Source organism: Meleagris gallopavo, chromosome 7, assembly GCF_000146605.3.
Source record: "Meleagris gallopavo isolate NT-WF06-2002-E0010 breed Aviagen turkey brand Nicholas breeding stock chromosome 7, Turkey_5.1, whole genome shotgun sequence".
Taxonomy (NCBI): Eukaryota; Metazoa; Chordata; class Aves; order Galliformes; family Phasianidae; genus Meleagris; species Meleagris gallopavo.
This window is the reverse complement of record NC_015017.2, coordinates 34778536-34795181: the sequence shown is the minus strand read 5'-3', so window position 1 is coordinate 34795181 and position 16646 is coordinate 34778536. Positions and strand designations below refer to the sequence as shown.

General features: G+C 37.8%; 1 protein-coding gene across 1 annotated transcript in view; it reads left to right on the top strand.

Annotated features, from left to right (window-relative positions):
* The window catches only part of NCKAP5 (NCK associated protein 5), a 94993-nt gene extending 89682 nt beyond the window's left edge, over positions 1-5311 (top strand). The window contains 1 exon segment of the mRNA XM_031554326.1: positions 5165-5311. Within this exon segment, the coding sequence (XP_031410186.1) occupies positions 5165-5311 (147 nt within the window).
* Positions 5312-16646: the final 11335 nt, after the last annotated feature.

The window sequence follows — 16646 nt, the reverse complement described above, 5'->3', positions numbered from 1 at the left end:
TTTTTGACAAGATTGCTCTCTGATGTTGACATAATTACTACCACAGTACTTATGATACGTTGAGTAAGAAAGATCTTTTGTATTTGAATTCAGCAGTCCTTTTCCACCCGATTGTTCGTAAAAATGGCTTCTCACAAGGTTCAAACATAAGCTAAACAAAAAAGGAGGGAGCAGTTTTTGTGCAGCTGTTGGGCTATCTCCCTTCTGAATAACAGCAACAAGTGCAGTATGTGCCTTGTGTGCCTGCTGAGTCCCTGGAATATTTCTCTTGCCAGCACCTATAATCTTAAATTGTGATGCAGGAGAGGCAGGCACAGCAAAATCCACGACCCTATGGCTGGGTGCTTGACTTTGCTTTTGTGACTGCCACTCATGATGTATGCTTTTATTTTTTGTTACTTTTGCATTTTGTAGCTCTAGGGGTCATTCAGGAGCCCTAGAAGAGACGTTTTCAGTTCAGTGTAACATGACATGAGTAGTTCTCACGCGTTTTGTTTTGATCATGTATAGCTCAAATTTGATTTCTTGCTTACGTTTGAGAAGATGAATTAATGTGCAGTATATGTCACTGGCTGGATGAGAAATGAAACATTTTGACATGAACGTTTCTACACTTACGCAAAAAGGAACTCACTGGTATGCAGACATTTGCTCATGAGCATGATGAGTAGCTGGTGAAACTTGATTGCTCGAATGCTCATGAAAAAGTAATTGCAAACAGTATTTGTTCAAGTGTTAAAATATTCCAGTACTTAACACAAAACTATGGGTGGAATTTGCTAACCCTGACTTTCACTCTAGTTTGTTCACATTAAATTTTTTGCGTATTCGGAAAGCTATCAGAGATTTGACAGGGAAATGTGATGGAAGAGAGTCTGTCTGGAGAGGGAAAGGGAGAGTGAAGTGAGGGTTGTGCTTCAGGGGTTGTGAACCAGATAAGCTGGATCATTGGGCTGAGGTGAATGGGTTGAGGTTCAACAAGGCCAAGTGTCGGGTCCTGCACTTCGGCCACAACAACCCTATGCAGCATTATAGGTTTGGGGACGAGTGGCTGGATGATTGTGAAGAGGAAAGGGACCTGGGGGTGTTGGTTGATGCTTGGCTGAACATGAGCCTACAGTGTGCCCAGGTGGCCAAGAGGGCCAACGGCATCCTGGCCTGCATTAGAAATAGTGTGGCCAGCAGGAGCAGGGAGGTGATCATCCCCCTGTACTCAGCACTGGTGAGGCCGCACCTCGAGTACTGTGTTCAGTTTTGGGCCCCTCACTGCAAGAAAGACATTGAGGCCTTGGAACATGTGCAGAGAAGGGCAACGAAACTGGTGAGGGGTTTGGAGCACAAATTCTATGAGGAGTGGCTGAGGGAGCTGGGGTTGTTTAGTCTGGAGAAGAGGAGGCTCAGGGGGGACTCGTTGCACTCTACAACTTCCTGAAGGGAGGTTGAGATGAAGAGGGGTTTGGCCTCTTCTCCCAGGCAACAGACAGGACCTGGGGAAATGGCTACAAGTTGTATCAGAGGAGGTTTAGGTTAGACATGAGGAAAAACTTTTTCTCTCAGAGAGTGGTCAGGCACTGGAATGGCCTGCAAAGGGAGGTGCTAGAGTCACTGTCCCTGGCAGCGTTCAAGAGGCGCCTGGATGAGGAGCTGCGAGGTATGGTTTAGTTTGTGGTAGCAATGGTAATGAGTAGACGGTTGGACTAGATGATCTTATAGGTCGTTTCCAACCTTGTGATTCTATGATTCTTCTGGGAGGAGAAAGGTTAACTGTGAGGAGAGGAAGTGGGAAAGATCGAACAGAGCTCATGGAGAGAAGAAGCTACAGCTAATGAAGAATTGACAAGTGAAACACATACGACTTTATTTGGAGAAGGCAGTGATGTTAAAACATAGTGAAGCATTTCACAATGCATTCTTTTCTATGTCATCTTTTCTTCATGTTGCATGCTAATTGTACTCCTTTCCAGTAAGCTTTTAGTCAGTGTAAAACATGGAACAATTCCTGGCCACTTCATGTGTTTTCACACATCTTTATCTTATACAAGAATAAAGTGGGTTTTGCATGGAGGAGCTTGTAGAGGACATTATGACAGTGCAAAATTTCTGGAGAATTCAGGGACGTCATCTGCTACTGGGATGGAAAAGTCTCTGACCTTTCTGTGCTGGAGTTTCACTTCTCTTTTGTGCCTCCTTGTAATGGCTTTTCTGGGTTTGAATAAAATAGTATTTTTCTTGTAGTAGTGATAACTGCTTTCTGTTTGTGTACCTGTGAGTGTACCATGGTAGAAGCATAAGCTTTGTACAGCAAGGTGCTTATGTAACTAATAGTGTGTTGTGATATGAAGACTGGACTTCATTCCAGAAGGTCCTAACACTTAAACATTTCATTTCTGTAATGTTATTATTCTTTTATAGATACTTTCCTTAAGGTAACTCCTAGGTCTTTTTTCTCTTCTTCCAAAATAAAAATCACATGCATGTGCGGATCTTTTGTTCATTACAATATTTCACAGTTTCTTGCATGAATATGAAGAGTAATGGTGGCAACAGCTTTCCGTGACCTACCAGCAAGAGGGAAATGAAACCCAGAAATAGCTTACACTGCTCTTTGACCTTTAGGGAAAAGCTTGGATCTGTGAATTTCTGCTGTATATTCCATGTTCTACTAGAAAATGTGCTTTTGTAGTTAATGGCAATGTGGCCATAACATAGACACAGCACATTCATTCAGCAGGCAGTATTCATTCAGCACAGTCAATACAGCAGGCAGTATTGGTGTGCGACCAACAAAAGATCCTAGCAGGGAGGTGGAAGAAAGGATATTAACCTCTTTTTGAAGGGTCATGTCTTGGTAAGAAATGCTGTGAAATACCCCAGATGTTCACAGGTGTATCACTCTGGAGTCTTCCCTCTGGAAATTTGGCTTTGTACATAAAATAAAAAGGTTTATTTGAGAAGCAGAGCATGGTCAGTGCAGCAGGCGGAGAGGTAGCTGCTGTATCAGAGTAAGATCATTGCGGTGGTAATTATGTTGAATGAGAGTAATTGTTTAGTGTGTTACCTTAGTTAAGCAGTTACTGCAGCAGGAAGCTCAGGCAAAGCCTGGTGCTTGGGTTAGCTGGGACACTTGGGCTCTTAGCAGTTCATGCTTTTCCTCCAGGGTAGCATATCAGTTACTAGAGGAACAATTGCTTATTCATGTTTAAGCCCACTTTCTGTAGGCTTGTCACCTTGTCTTAAGCACTGCTAAGTAACTGTATCTTTCTTCTACATTATTTTCCATACTGTTCTCTGGCTCTGGATGCTCTAGATGTCTCCTAAGCAGCAGTCACATACATTTATGAAAGAAAATACTGGCAATATCCAGCACACAATATGATCTTGAAGCTGGTGTTGATAGGATGAAATCTGGACAAATTCTAACTACCTTGAATAATCTTCCCATATCATTAGTGTGAGCTATCATTCCTGGGATGGATTCTCTACTGAAGGTGCTGTGCATCTTCTGCTTGATGCTGAGTGCTCTGCTCTTTTCATTTTGACAGAAGCAAAGGATCACTCAGCACCTGACAGGATGTGCTTGTGTAACAATAATTTAGGTAGAATAGTGTATTTGTTTTCCAGCAATGGGTTTCTAGTTTTGCAATTTCCCATTTTCCAGGGAATTATTATATGTGTATAGGTATTACATGTGACCTACTAGGCAGAAGCCCTCTTCTTTTCTGAGTAATTCCCTATGTTTTTTCACAAGTATATAGATATTTCATTTGATCCTTTGCAGCCTCCCTTTGTGGCATGTGCTTATTTATCCTGCCTTTTAGATCCTTTTTCCATTTGGTAACGTTCATATTTTTGGTCCCTTGGTTACTGCTTTATAAATTGTTATCCAGTTAGATTTATAACTTGTACAAATAGTCTGTCTCTCTCATTTAATGGCATAACACTATGACATCTTTGTTATTTTCTAATGAAATTGTATGTGTAATTTCTAGACAAATTTTTGCAGGTGTGTCATGAGAATTTAGGTCAGAACAGAACTCCATCTGATAGGCTGCCAATGGCAATGCACCAAGTGTGTAGATAGTGTACCCACTATAGCTTTACAGAGGCTTAACATCTTCTGTGCAACCAATTTGGAACCCCTTTGCTGGGGGACTGTAATGTAGTACCATGTTAATTGCTTATTTGTTTTTTTTTATTGACTTGTTATCTCATTTAAATGCACAAGGATAAATTTAATTTAGTTAAATTTAATTTAATGTAATTTCTGTGTAGCAGTAGGTTCACGTGGAAAAGGCTGTATATACTTTTTTTTTTTAATTCCATTAGCATTTTTATAACTTTTCAGTTCATTCCCTACTCTTCCTAAATCACATGCACCTACTTTTAAAATAGGGTTTTGAAATCATTACTTTTATATCTCATTTTTGTATTTGGACCTGAAGTTTAAAAAAAAACAGTCATCCATAATATATGTAGATACATCCAGATAGTCCTGTGGATTGTGGCTTGAGCATTTTGATCCTGTCATTTCAGCATTAGCAACTATTTGCTTTTGAGAGCTATTAGTAAAATTAATGATGTTTTCATCCCTCTCCTAGGTTTTTATTTGGATAGCAGGTTTTTACAAACAGATTCTTTGTGATAGGATTTCACTTAATAAATTCAAATAGACTCCGTCCTACTGATAAGATTCTTGCTCCTCATCCAAAACAACAAAAGCATCACTGCAGAATCATCTCCTACTCTGTTCTTGGGTCTGAGACATTAAGGCTTGGGTGGCAGGTTGTCATTATGACTGCTTCAGGCTTCCTGTGTCTTTTATCGAGCAAGATCACAGATCTCAATATTATTTGTGGAAATTATTTTGAATGGAGGTGAAGAAAAAGCTCTTCAAAGGAGGGGAGGGTGTTTGTTCCTAAATAGCTGTTACACTGACTTCTGTGAGTCTGAGCTAAGGAGAAATAGCTCAATATTGGTGTATTCTGGTGATATTCTGACAGAATCTCCATCTCTACCCTGTTATTGTGTGCATTAATGCCAATTAAAAAAAAAAAAAAAAAACTGAATACTTGGTTGTTTGATGATCATTCCCAAATAAAATATAAAATTTATCTTAAAAGTATTTTACCTATGGAATAATTTATTAACTTTTATGGTCTTTCAGCGTGAGAAACTGATACATGAGTTGGAGGAAGAAAGACATTTAAGACTTGAGAGTGAGAAACGATTACGGGAGGTAACACTGGAGTCGGAGCGTAACAGAGCTCAGATGCGTGGCCTACAAGAGCAGTTTTCCAGGTATGTTGCATAAGTGAATTCTGCTTAAAATACAGGAACATGCTTTGGTTCAGAAAGACTGATCAAACCTCATGACCGCTTGAATGGAAGGCATCCAAGCCAAAGAACTGCTTTCCCTCTGAAATTTGGTAAGCTTAGCAGTCATTTGGCTGAACGATTGCTACCACAAGTTCAAACTTGAAAGGTTTAAGCTTGTATTCTGCATAATGGTGAACATTTTCTTTTCCAGGATTTTGTATTGGTTAAAACTCTCAGTTAAGTTCTAAGAAGTAATGCTCTTCACTTCTTAGGAAGTGCGTGTCATTGATAAGTTCCTATTTGATTGTTTGTTTCTGTTAACCATCAGCAAAGATTTTATTCAATCTCAGTAATGGCAAAAAGCAAAACCAAACATATGTATTTTACCACTTGGGTAATCATCCTGCTTCTATGAGCTTAGGGTCTCTTCCTCACCTAGGCTGGAGCTCTTCTGGAAAGAGAACCACATTACCTACACTAATGGAGGATATTACTTTTCATTAATGGCACCTGTAGTTGGCCATGTTCTTGCCAATTATGAAAACTGTCATTGGTTTCATTGTGCTCTGATTTTATTGTAGTGTAGACTAGATGTTAGAAGGAGAATGCGTGGGTTGGAATGCTTTGTTTGCTTTTAAAACCTTATGTTTGTCTTGATAAATATTAGGGGTTATTTTTTTCTGACATTTAATAGAATATTAAGATATTTTTTCCTAAATTAGTGTATTTTTTTCCTAAAATAGTGTATTTTTCTTATCCAGTTGGAGCAAATAATGAAACAGGCAACTAGATAATCTTGTACTGTTTAAAGATGCTATATCATTTGAATGATTTAATGCTTTTTTTCCCCAATGTGAGAATAATTAAATGAGACAAAACAGGTGGTGATAGGATATGTTAAAATCAGGAAAATTGCATGTACTTTGGAAGAGGATGGATAGACAATAATACTCTGGGCCCAAATGTTCTGTATTTCAGATACAGATAGACTGAAGTAAGAACATAGATTATAGCATGAGTCTTTTAAATCTGAGCAATTCCTGAACTGAGTGCATTTAAATAAACATTCCTAAATATACATGCAGTACAGTAGGTTAAAGTGTGATTTGGAGGATGCTTCTTTGCATTTCAAATATTTTCTGTGCATCTGTGAAAGAATAAAACACAATAGTTTATGGAAAGCTGGAAGGTGATCTTTATAATCAGGCGAAGAAAGCTGTCTGCTCCTATCTGGAATTGTGTGGCTTTAATCTATCAAATAAGCATATAGTTTGAGATTGAGGACTTCAGAAGGCAAGTTGTTTCGGTTTTTTTATTGATTGACGTTTCCATTCGTACCAAGTAAGCAATATTCCGGGCTGAGAGTCTGAAGTAAATCAAAGTTTTCTTTCTTAACATTTGTATAGATCTGCCAAAGTCTTAAAATGACACAATGGTTAGTTTGATAAATATGTGACTGTTACTGTAGAACAAGAAAGCTTTTGAAATCAAACTTATTTTCCAGAATTGCATTGTGGTATATCCATGCAATTCTAAATTTGTTCTCTAATTTTACTGGATGTGAACATAGTTAAGGTGTGCAAAGATCCTGCAAGAAAACTACTTAATGCTGAAAGTAGGATTTTTCACTGTATTTGAATGCAGTAATTTTTAAATTGTCTTAGTATAATCTCACGTTGAGGTGAAATCTTTGGTGCTTTCTCTCTTACAACCACTGAGATCTGTTGCTTTACTTGAGCTATTCTTTTATTTCATACAAGACCCATTCTGGCATGAGAAGAATGTTGCACAAATGCATGGTGACTAACCCTGTAAGTACCTGTCATCCAATTACTTCCAAGATAGTGTCATGCGGTCTGACTTTTCCATTTTGTATATTGGCATCTCTCATGTATATACAGCAGGTTGGCATTCATGTTGATATTATGCCTACTGCATCTTTATCCAGCTCTGGAAAAAATTGGGTCAGTTCATGATTTTTGATAGGTTGTAGTTTAGCATTAGTTCGTCTTTGAACTTCTTTTATGTGGGACATTGCAGAGCAGCATGCAACTGCTGCATCTCATGCATCTGCTTGTTCTCTGTTTCATCTGTTCTTTTCCTGATTCCTGCATCTTCCTACAGCAGAACAGAAACACAACAACCGTGCCTGAAGCATTAGGTGTGATTTACAGTATTGCTCTAAAAGGCCCACTGGTAGACAGAGCATAAATTAATTACATCTCTGTTACGTATCAGTAAGTAATACACATTGTTTTTTGTTCAGCACATACAGCACATGTGACTCCAGATAGGAAGTAAATGTTAAAGCAGTAGAAGAAGTGGCTTTACTTACATTATTTTGATTACAATTCTGATATAAATGGAACAGGTTCAATAGAACACACTATTACAAAATGTATTTTTACACAGTAGTTGAAGAGAGTAGTGTTAAATCTTTGAAATCCCCCTTGGGTAAATTGTACAAATTCTTTCAGTGAAGATGATGTTGTTTATGGATATCAATTCTGTGGCTGGAGAGCAGCGTTGGGCTTTTAAGAACAGATGTTACTGCATAGTAGAAAATGGTCCTTGTTTGATCTGCCTGGGTCCTGCAAATGAGATGAGTGTAATACTCATTAGAGTGTGCTTCACCATGCCCTCGCATTAATATTGACCGTAGGGTTAAGCCTGTCACTTCTGGCAAGGCGAAAGGTGACTACTACAAATCCGATAATACTTTGTGTAAAAAGACTGTGGGTCCATTACTTTAAGCATATTTCACTTGGTTTTCCTCCAGCGATTGCTGGTTCTGGTTGCTCAATTCCAGCTTGTCTGCATGTAGAGTGGAAAGGATGACTGTTTTCCTAGCATTTGTGAAAAGGAGATCTTTCACATTTGCAACATCATCACCTCATAATTTCTAACACTGTCACATCTGCTTGGTGGGAGAGTGCTAGAGGACAACGCCTGCTTGTCAGAGAGACCTTGCTGCTTGGAAGCTAATCTGGATACAACAGGAATCATTTCTGGAAAGCCTAAACCTGAGGGTGCCTCTGTAGCTTCTGCAGCCAGTCAGCTTATCTTATGTCCATTGAATTTCAATTTATACCATTAATAAAATTTCTAGTTCCTGGCAGGGTAAAATGCTCTCCTGGCAGACACTGCTGGTATTTCTTTGATTTTGTCATAGCAGGGATGAATACAGTACTGTGGAGGAATTCACTCCATGTCTCAGAGAAATATCACAGAAGGAGCTGTAGTTCTGCAGAAATCTCTTATCCTCCCTGAGTGTACGTAAGGTTGTTGGGGGGGGTCAGATTGTCACCAAGATATCGTTTATGCCAATGGCTGACCCTGTCATACTGGCCTAAGCTTTTAGATACCTCTAACCTTTATTCACTGTGACTATGTGAAGTGTAATGTCAGAAAGTAGTGAGTAAACATAAAACAAAACCTGATGTCAGGTTCACAAGCATCAATAGTGGAGCTGCTGCTAGGCAGAGCACTTTCACTGGAGGAGCACTTAGCTGCTTGATGGACTTCCTAAGGGTGTGGTAGAAGTAAAATTGTAAATAACTCTTTCACCTATTGCATAAGATAGTGATCCTGGCTTTTGATTTGAAGTGACAGAGGAAAAGGATGATATATATTTCTTTTAGATTAATGCTGATGGGATGAACACATTAGTATTTTTATTTGTGTGCATGTATAATACTTGGGTACATATTTCATCTCTCATCCTCGCTCAGCAGTGTCAAGCATCTTTAAGTAACTTTTAAGTAATACTCTCATGAATAGCTCTCCTGTAGCAGAAGATAAAGATTTTTTTGTGTTTTTTCTTTTTAACCAAACTCATAATCTAAAGCCCAAAAAGGAGGTCACCCCAAGCTGTATGGGGAGTTTAGTCCCACTCAGTTCATAAGCTAGTTTGAATTAAAACAACAATTTAACACCAGTTTCAGGTGTTCTACCAACAGAAAGAATTTAGGAATCTTTTAACTCTTCATCAGGCTTCACTATTTTCAAGCTTCTGTTCTGTGGGTGCTACAAAGCATCTGATTGAACTATGCATATTTTCACAACGACATTGATAAGAAAAACAAACAGTGATGTCAGAGTGACTACAGAGTACTGAAGAATCCATAAACTCAATACACAGAAGTCATGCATGGACCAAAAGTTTTACAAGACTACATTGCGTGATATATATTGGTTTATGTAATACTTTTAGAAAGCAACGGGTTGCTTTGCTTCGGGCATTATTAAAGACACATGTAGAGGTACATGCAGCTCCTGAACTTCTGTGAACTCCTCAGTCACTGGAGCTACATTAAGAGACAGCTTGTTTCAGTACCCCAACACGCTACTAAGTTATGTGGTGATGTTTCTGACAGCTCTTAGTTGATGAAAGCTTCTTTCTAAAGTAAATATGTAATATTGTCTTCCACAGCCAAAACATGGGGATCTGTGTGCTGGGAAAAAGCTGCTTATTTCTATGCTGACATGTTGTCTTACTTGTGTTTCTGGAAGGCTGAATCTATTGCCCGTTACTGATTTATCAGAGCATGAAATGATACTGTTTCCTCTGTTTTCCTGTGTAGCACTACAATTTAATAGGACAAAGTGTTGTTTTTTTTTCCTTTGCATAATGTAGTAGATAAGCACCAAAGCAGTAGTAGGCAGTTTACCCTGTGTAGGGTAAAGAAAGGTAAAGGAACGCTAGCAAAAAAGCAGCATATTAATATTTTCACCACAATTGAACAGTTGGTTATTAATGCCCATACACAAGTCCACACACAGCGTGTTATCCCCTCTATCCATTACTTTATTTTGTGATAGAAAGTGGTCTGTAATATTCTCTGCGTTCCCATAACATGGTCATCTAGCCAATAGAGCCTTTCTATCTTAGATAGCGTGTGCTACGTACCTGTAACGTGCCTTGTTAGATGACTATTTCATTCCCAAAAGTGAGATCGCTGCTGACACTAACAGAAGCTCCTGGAAGCACGTTCCAATAACACTGTGCTCAAGAGTAAGAGAAGGGATTCCTGTGTGGATTATGTGACTGGGTTTACAAGCCCTTCTATGTCAGAGGACAGTGAAAACTTCATTTTAGTGAAACTGCAGACTCTCTTGTTTCTGCTGTTTAAAGAGATTGAGGTTCATGTTTGGTGTTTATGTACTGTAAAATCCTGTACCTGTCTAAGTTCACAGCTCTGTGCATTTTATTTTGCTCAGTAATAGGAATATTTTTGGTACAAATTTCTAGCTACAGATAATTCTCGGTTGTAAAACATGCTTACATTTATGAAAGTGCTGATATATGAGCTGAGTACAATTACAGAGTAATGTTGCTGCCTAAATGCTGTTTACTCATGGATGGAAAGGCATTTCCAAGGCGGGTAGGACCTGGCTGTCAAGAGAATAGCTATTACTTATTAATGGTTTGCTGTTCTTACAGATGTCTTTTTAAAACTGCATTGGAACATGCAAAGTACAATATTGACTGTTACTTTCCTGTGGAACTTTTCATGGATTAGTTTCTTTTGAGCTTGTGAAATCGAGAAAGTTACAGATGTCATACATTATTCTGCAATTCCTTGATGCAATAAAAAGTAAGGGGGCTATTCAAAATAATGGATTCCTTTGCATAGTTAATAAAAGTTTTCCTTAGCTAGACATGATAAATACTTTAATTCCAAGGACCAACAGAAAGACCAGCTGATCTGCAAGGAAAAGTCTGCAAAAATCAGCAGAAAATGATTTGTTTTCCTTAGGTTTAATTTTCCCTTAAGTCAAGCCATTTGATGATAATTAAGTGTGGCTTAAAAGAAACATCTTTTAAAATGCTTGCATTTAACATGATATTGTAAATTTGGTGTCATTTTTCTGGAAGGAAGCTGTCCTAATTATACTGGAAGATTACCATAGCTTTTTATTCATACCTTGCCTTGATGTGCCCATGCACATTACCCTTATATGTGAAAGACCCAACTCCTTCATACTTCATCTACTTTTTGTTTGGAAATATGATTTATATGTACATATATATGCACACACAGGTGTATATATTATATATACATGCACATATCTATATCTATATATCTATATTTGCACATAGCTAAGGAAAAGATTATAAAAGGATGAAAAGTATTTATAAACACAAAAGCATGTGGAAGATATGAGATAGAAAAGTATGGCACAGTTGAGAAAACAGGAATGCTTAACAGCTGTTCTGTCTTAGTCTTCTTAAAAGGAGGACAATAACATATATTTGCCAGTAAAGCTTGACAAGGGTGATCTACAATCACAAGGCAGAAGGTGGATGAAAAACAGTTAAAGAATTAAGATAATTAAAGTGGATTCCATTGATCCATGATGTCTTCATTGTATTCACAGACATCGACTGTACTCAAACCACCAATTATACGTGGCAATTATATGTGTAGGCAGTCTGGAGAATGAGAGAAGTTCCAAAGGAATGTTATTCAGTTACATACAAATAAGAAATTGTGCACAGAAGATTAGACTGATTTGCTGTTAATAAAATGTAGATATGGTTCCACAGTAGTCTTCACAAATGAGCCTAAATACTCACAGTCCCAGTACTCAGCTCAGTTGCTTGAGTTTTAAGTAGATTCTGAGAAACTCTTGTAAGAAGTTTTTTTATTGAATTTAATGTACTTGCAGAAGAATTGTCGTGGTTAACGATGTTCTGTAGTATGCCCCTTGTGGTACTTTCAAAGGCAGAACATGGCTAAAATCAGATGCTAAATCCTTAAGGGCAGCTACAGATGATCGGCTCTGGGAAAGCTTTTTCATAATGGAAAAAATAGTGATACTCCCATGTCCTCAGATGTGAGGTTAATCCCTTATTCGTCTCATCAGGAACACTTGCCAGCCCGATGTATTATAATAATTTTACATGTTTGCAGGAGAAATAATAAGCATCATATTGAAAAGTGACAAGCTTTTGTCTAGATAGCAGTTTTAAAATTGTAAATCATTTCTGTTTATTTGTTAGAAGTTCCTATGTGCTTTAAAAATGTTAAATTGGAAGATTGCATTTGCTTATAAAACACTCTAATTTTGTCAATTTTGTATGCTATCTTTATTACAATGCTATTTATATGTTTTGAAGAAGTGCATAGTAATGAATGACTTAATATAATCTGAAAGTTCTTAGATTTCAAAGAAGAAGGCCTTTCCAATTTTTTTTTTTTTTAAATATCAATTCCTTACCAAAATAGCAAGAGCAAATCTACAGTGGGATGGAAGTCTTCAGCCATTTATTTTACTCAGCATGTAGAACCCAGATCCTTCCTTCTGAAACTAAGTGCTGAAAAATTCCCTACTTAGTTTATGTGTGTACCTTTGTCATTGAAAAAGATTATCTTCATTTCATAACACCTGAATAACAAAAGAATATTAAAAGGAAATGGAGGGAATACCTGTGAGAGAAAAACAATGTGGTGATAAAGAATTCAGTAATTCAAAGAGATCTGTTTAAATGGAAATTATGTCCCAGTAAAATGATTAGAGACGTTAAACTAGACAAAGAGCACAGCAAGAAGAAAGCAGGCAGAGAGCAGGTGTTACTCCAGGGTCTGCAATTGCTGACTGTAGTGAGTTTGCGGCTGACTTTTTAGAAACATTTCTCTGGCCTAAGCTGCAGGATTGTCTCCCAGAGTTGTTTCCTACACTGATGCGATGACTCAGCCTAGCTTTAAAGCCCCATTTTGTTGTAACACTGTCCATTGGTACCTTTTATGAGTTACCTTCTTCCTAGGATGGAAGAGGATATGGAATGGAAAGCACAGGAGTGTTTTGAAACTTCCATTGCATGTGTCCTTCCCAACTAGCAGACGTACTTATGCCCATGCCATGTGTATGTGTGCCATCTGCATCTCGAGACTTGTTTCTTCAGAGTGCACAGTTCTGGAGAGTCAAAAACACAAGCATTTGGAAAGCCTGTGTGTAAGATGCTAGCTCAGGCTGATCTTCTGATTGCATCGTTAGACTTAAGCTCCATACTCAGACAACATGGAATTATCCCATTTTAATTTACTGATCCTATCATAATTGTGGTTCCTTTTGTCAGTTGATAGTGAACCTATTAAGAACAATAAGTGATGCACAACTTGCAGATTATAGACTGTTTCTCTTGTCTGATGTTTCATAGAGAAATGTGAGTGTATGGCCAGGATATTCATGCTTTTTGTTCTGTGCTTGTGGTGGTTTATATTAATAATTTTCCTGTCCTATAAAACTTGTGTTATTAACTATAAATGTATCATTAATTAGTGGTGGTATATATATTCAGATTGATGGTGGTACAAATTAAATTATGAGGGAATATTATGATTAAAAAGATGATATAAAGCTAAATGATCATGATTCTCTTTTATGAGTGCGATTGGAACTCTTCAGTGGAGCAGTGGTTAACTGACTCCAAATTTTACCTTTACAAATCTTGGAGCAGACTAAAAAGGAGAAACTTACACCTCCTTTCTGAGTGCAAGCAGATGTAAAACTGACCTAGAACAGTGTTCAGCTCTTCTAAGGTAGTGCATTCTGCTCTCATTGAAGTCAAGAGGAAAGAAATAGTTCGGGTATGTCTGAGGAGTTTGTTGCCTTAAACACTGTGGGTGTGCAGATTTGTGGTATAGGAGGTTAGAACATGAATACCCAAATGGCACCTCTCAGTGCAGAATAACAGGCGAATCCTTTGTTTTCTCAAGATCTCCAAACAGAGTTGTCTGCTGTTCATGTGTGTGCAAGGCCCAGAGGATTAAAGGGCTTTCTTCATGGAGAATATAATAGGGAAACTTGCACAGAGATGTGCTCGACTTGATGTTGCATGTTTTATCTGAAGATGGGCCCTATAAATTTGGTCTTATGGGTCACAGAGTTTGGGATAGTTGCTCTAGTCAGCAAGAAACCATCAGAGAACCTTTACTCACAGTCTGCACAGCTGATTCCTAATGCTGGTGTGCAAGTATGGAGCTGCTCTCTAAATGCGACCAATACATAATCTGTAAATGTAATCAGTTTATCATCTTGCTCTGCATAACCTCTTAAGTAGCTGTACAAACTAATGGAAATAGAATAATTTTTCTGCCTGACTTGAGGTGGTAATATAGTTTTTCAACCTAGCAACAATTTGTAGCCTGCATAGATTGGATTGTTTCACTGGAGAATTATTATGGTAATTTTAATTTTATCTTAGAACTTGTAATTATTTCACAGTATTGTTTTAATGTAATAGTCCAAGAGCAGTTCATTTGTTGTCAGGGCTCAAAATTGGACAGGGCAACTTAAAAATTTAGTTATAATCTTTTTCTTTCTTCATCAAAGTGTTTTGAGTGTGTGTTTTCCCCTATGAGCAGATTTCAGATGTGATTATTATTATGAAAAGCTATTAGTCACCAAACTCTATGTTTCATAGTTTTGCTCTACTCAGTGTATGGCAAAGAGTGAAAAACGATGGTTTGCTTTCCGTGCATAGGCTTATAGACCTGGTTCTACTGATTGCTCAACTCTTACTCTGGTACTGCATTTTACTAGATACTTTACAGATGTATCTTCAGGGATTTCTGCACAAAGTTTCTGCTGCGTGTATGCAGATTGTTCATTTTCTTAAAATCTGTCATGGAATTTTGCTTAGAGGAAATGTGTGAGTGAAACAATGAACAAAAAAAAGATAGTTTTTAATTCATCAGTATCAGTGAGGACAGCTATGTCTATGAGGGTCTTTTCTCAGTCCTATTTCAGAAAAGTCTTGGAATTTTCACTGAATTTAGATCCAGACCTAGCTGGAAAAGAAGGGACATTTCTCTTTTTAAGGATGAAGAAAGCATTAGAGCATAAACTATGCAGTTTTAAATCATGTGGCGTAGTTCAAGCTATTCAAATAAGAAGAAATATTCGTGTTCCAGATCCTCGCCAACTCCAGAAGGATGCTGGATGGCTGCATTGGAAATGCGAAATAGGAGTTGGCTGGATCTGGTTTATGGCAGGATGGGACCTGGGTAGGACCTATGGGCTTTGCCCATTAGGGGTTTATTGCTAAAGTACTTACTTTTTTTTTTGCAGTGTCATTAATCATGCTATATGACTAATATCATTATAATACCTAACTCCACAGAGATTCTGCTTCCACTTAGTAATAATTACTGTCTACTATTACAGATAGCTTTTATTGTAAAACATTGCTAAAAATCCTAACATGATTATCTTTAGTCATAATGTATGCTTCAGTTTGCAGATACTGTAAGAAGATGTAGATTGATTGATATGAATGATTGTTTCAGTGTAACATGATTTTAATTCTATTCATGGTGCCTGTCTCATAATCTCAAGTTTTACAAATTGGGCAGTGCTACCCTTCAGTACAATTGTGTATTTAATGACATCAGTTAAATATCTGTTTCAGAAAGCATCCATTATCCTCCCTGTGTGCAATATAATAACTAATGGTTGTTCTGAAAGTACTGTCTGAGGCATGTCAATGGAGTATGGTGCTGCATAAAACAATGAGCTCCTCTTTTGGCAATCAGATAACTAAGACAATCCTGCAAAAGGATGCAGAGAAGATACAAATTTTGTTTGTGATTACTCACACCATAGAGAACACAGAGTATTTTAGATCATTGATACGCAATCTCCATTTACTTACACTTTGGAAGAGGCTTTTTTCCTGTCATTCTATTTCATAATAACCGCATCCTGGTTCAATTGCTTTCTTCAAGATAAGGCATTTTGCTCTTCTTGGTTTTCAATACCGTTTCAGACAGCAAGGAAGAAGTGGCATGCTGATGGACAGTTAGGTTTGTCGTGAGAAAGGTGGTTAGGGAGAGATGTCTGACAGCAAGGCTTAAAGCTGCCAGGGAGCAGAGATCTCTGCAGTCTCTAGTTTTGGAACATGATCTTGGGCACTTTAGAACTTGACATTCCTTTTTCAGCATGCTTTTTTAATCCTCCCTTTTCTTCTGTGTTTGTGAGATTTAATTTTTCATTTTTTCCTGCCACTGCATTTCAGGCTTAGCAGAGAAAATACATCTTGCCATACATTGAGACTGCGTTGGAAATCCAAAGAAACTGTCTGTCATGAATGAAGTTTCCGTTCTCTGGGAGTACAGATTAGATCATTAAGTTGTAGTGCTCTTATCAGTGTTTGCAAGCTGCAGAGTCTATTAATTGAATGAATGTGGCAGGGGTTGATATACTGTCTCACCTGATCAAAAGGTAACCTTTTTCTCTCTTTTGCTATGGGTTTCATCCATCATCCTAACACCTTTTCAGGGGCACTGAGTTGACGGTGGCTGTGTTCTGTTTAAGTTGGCAGA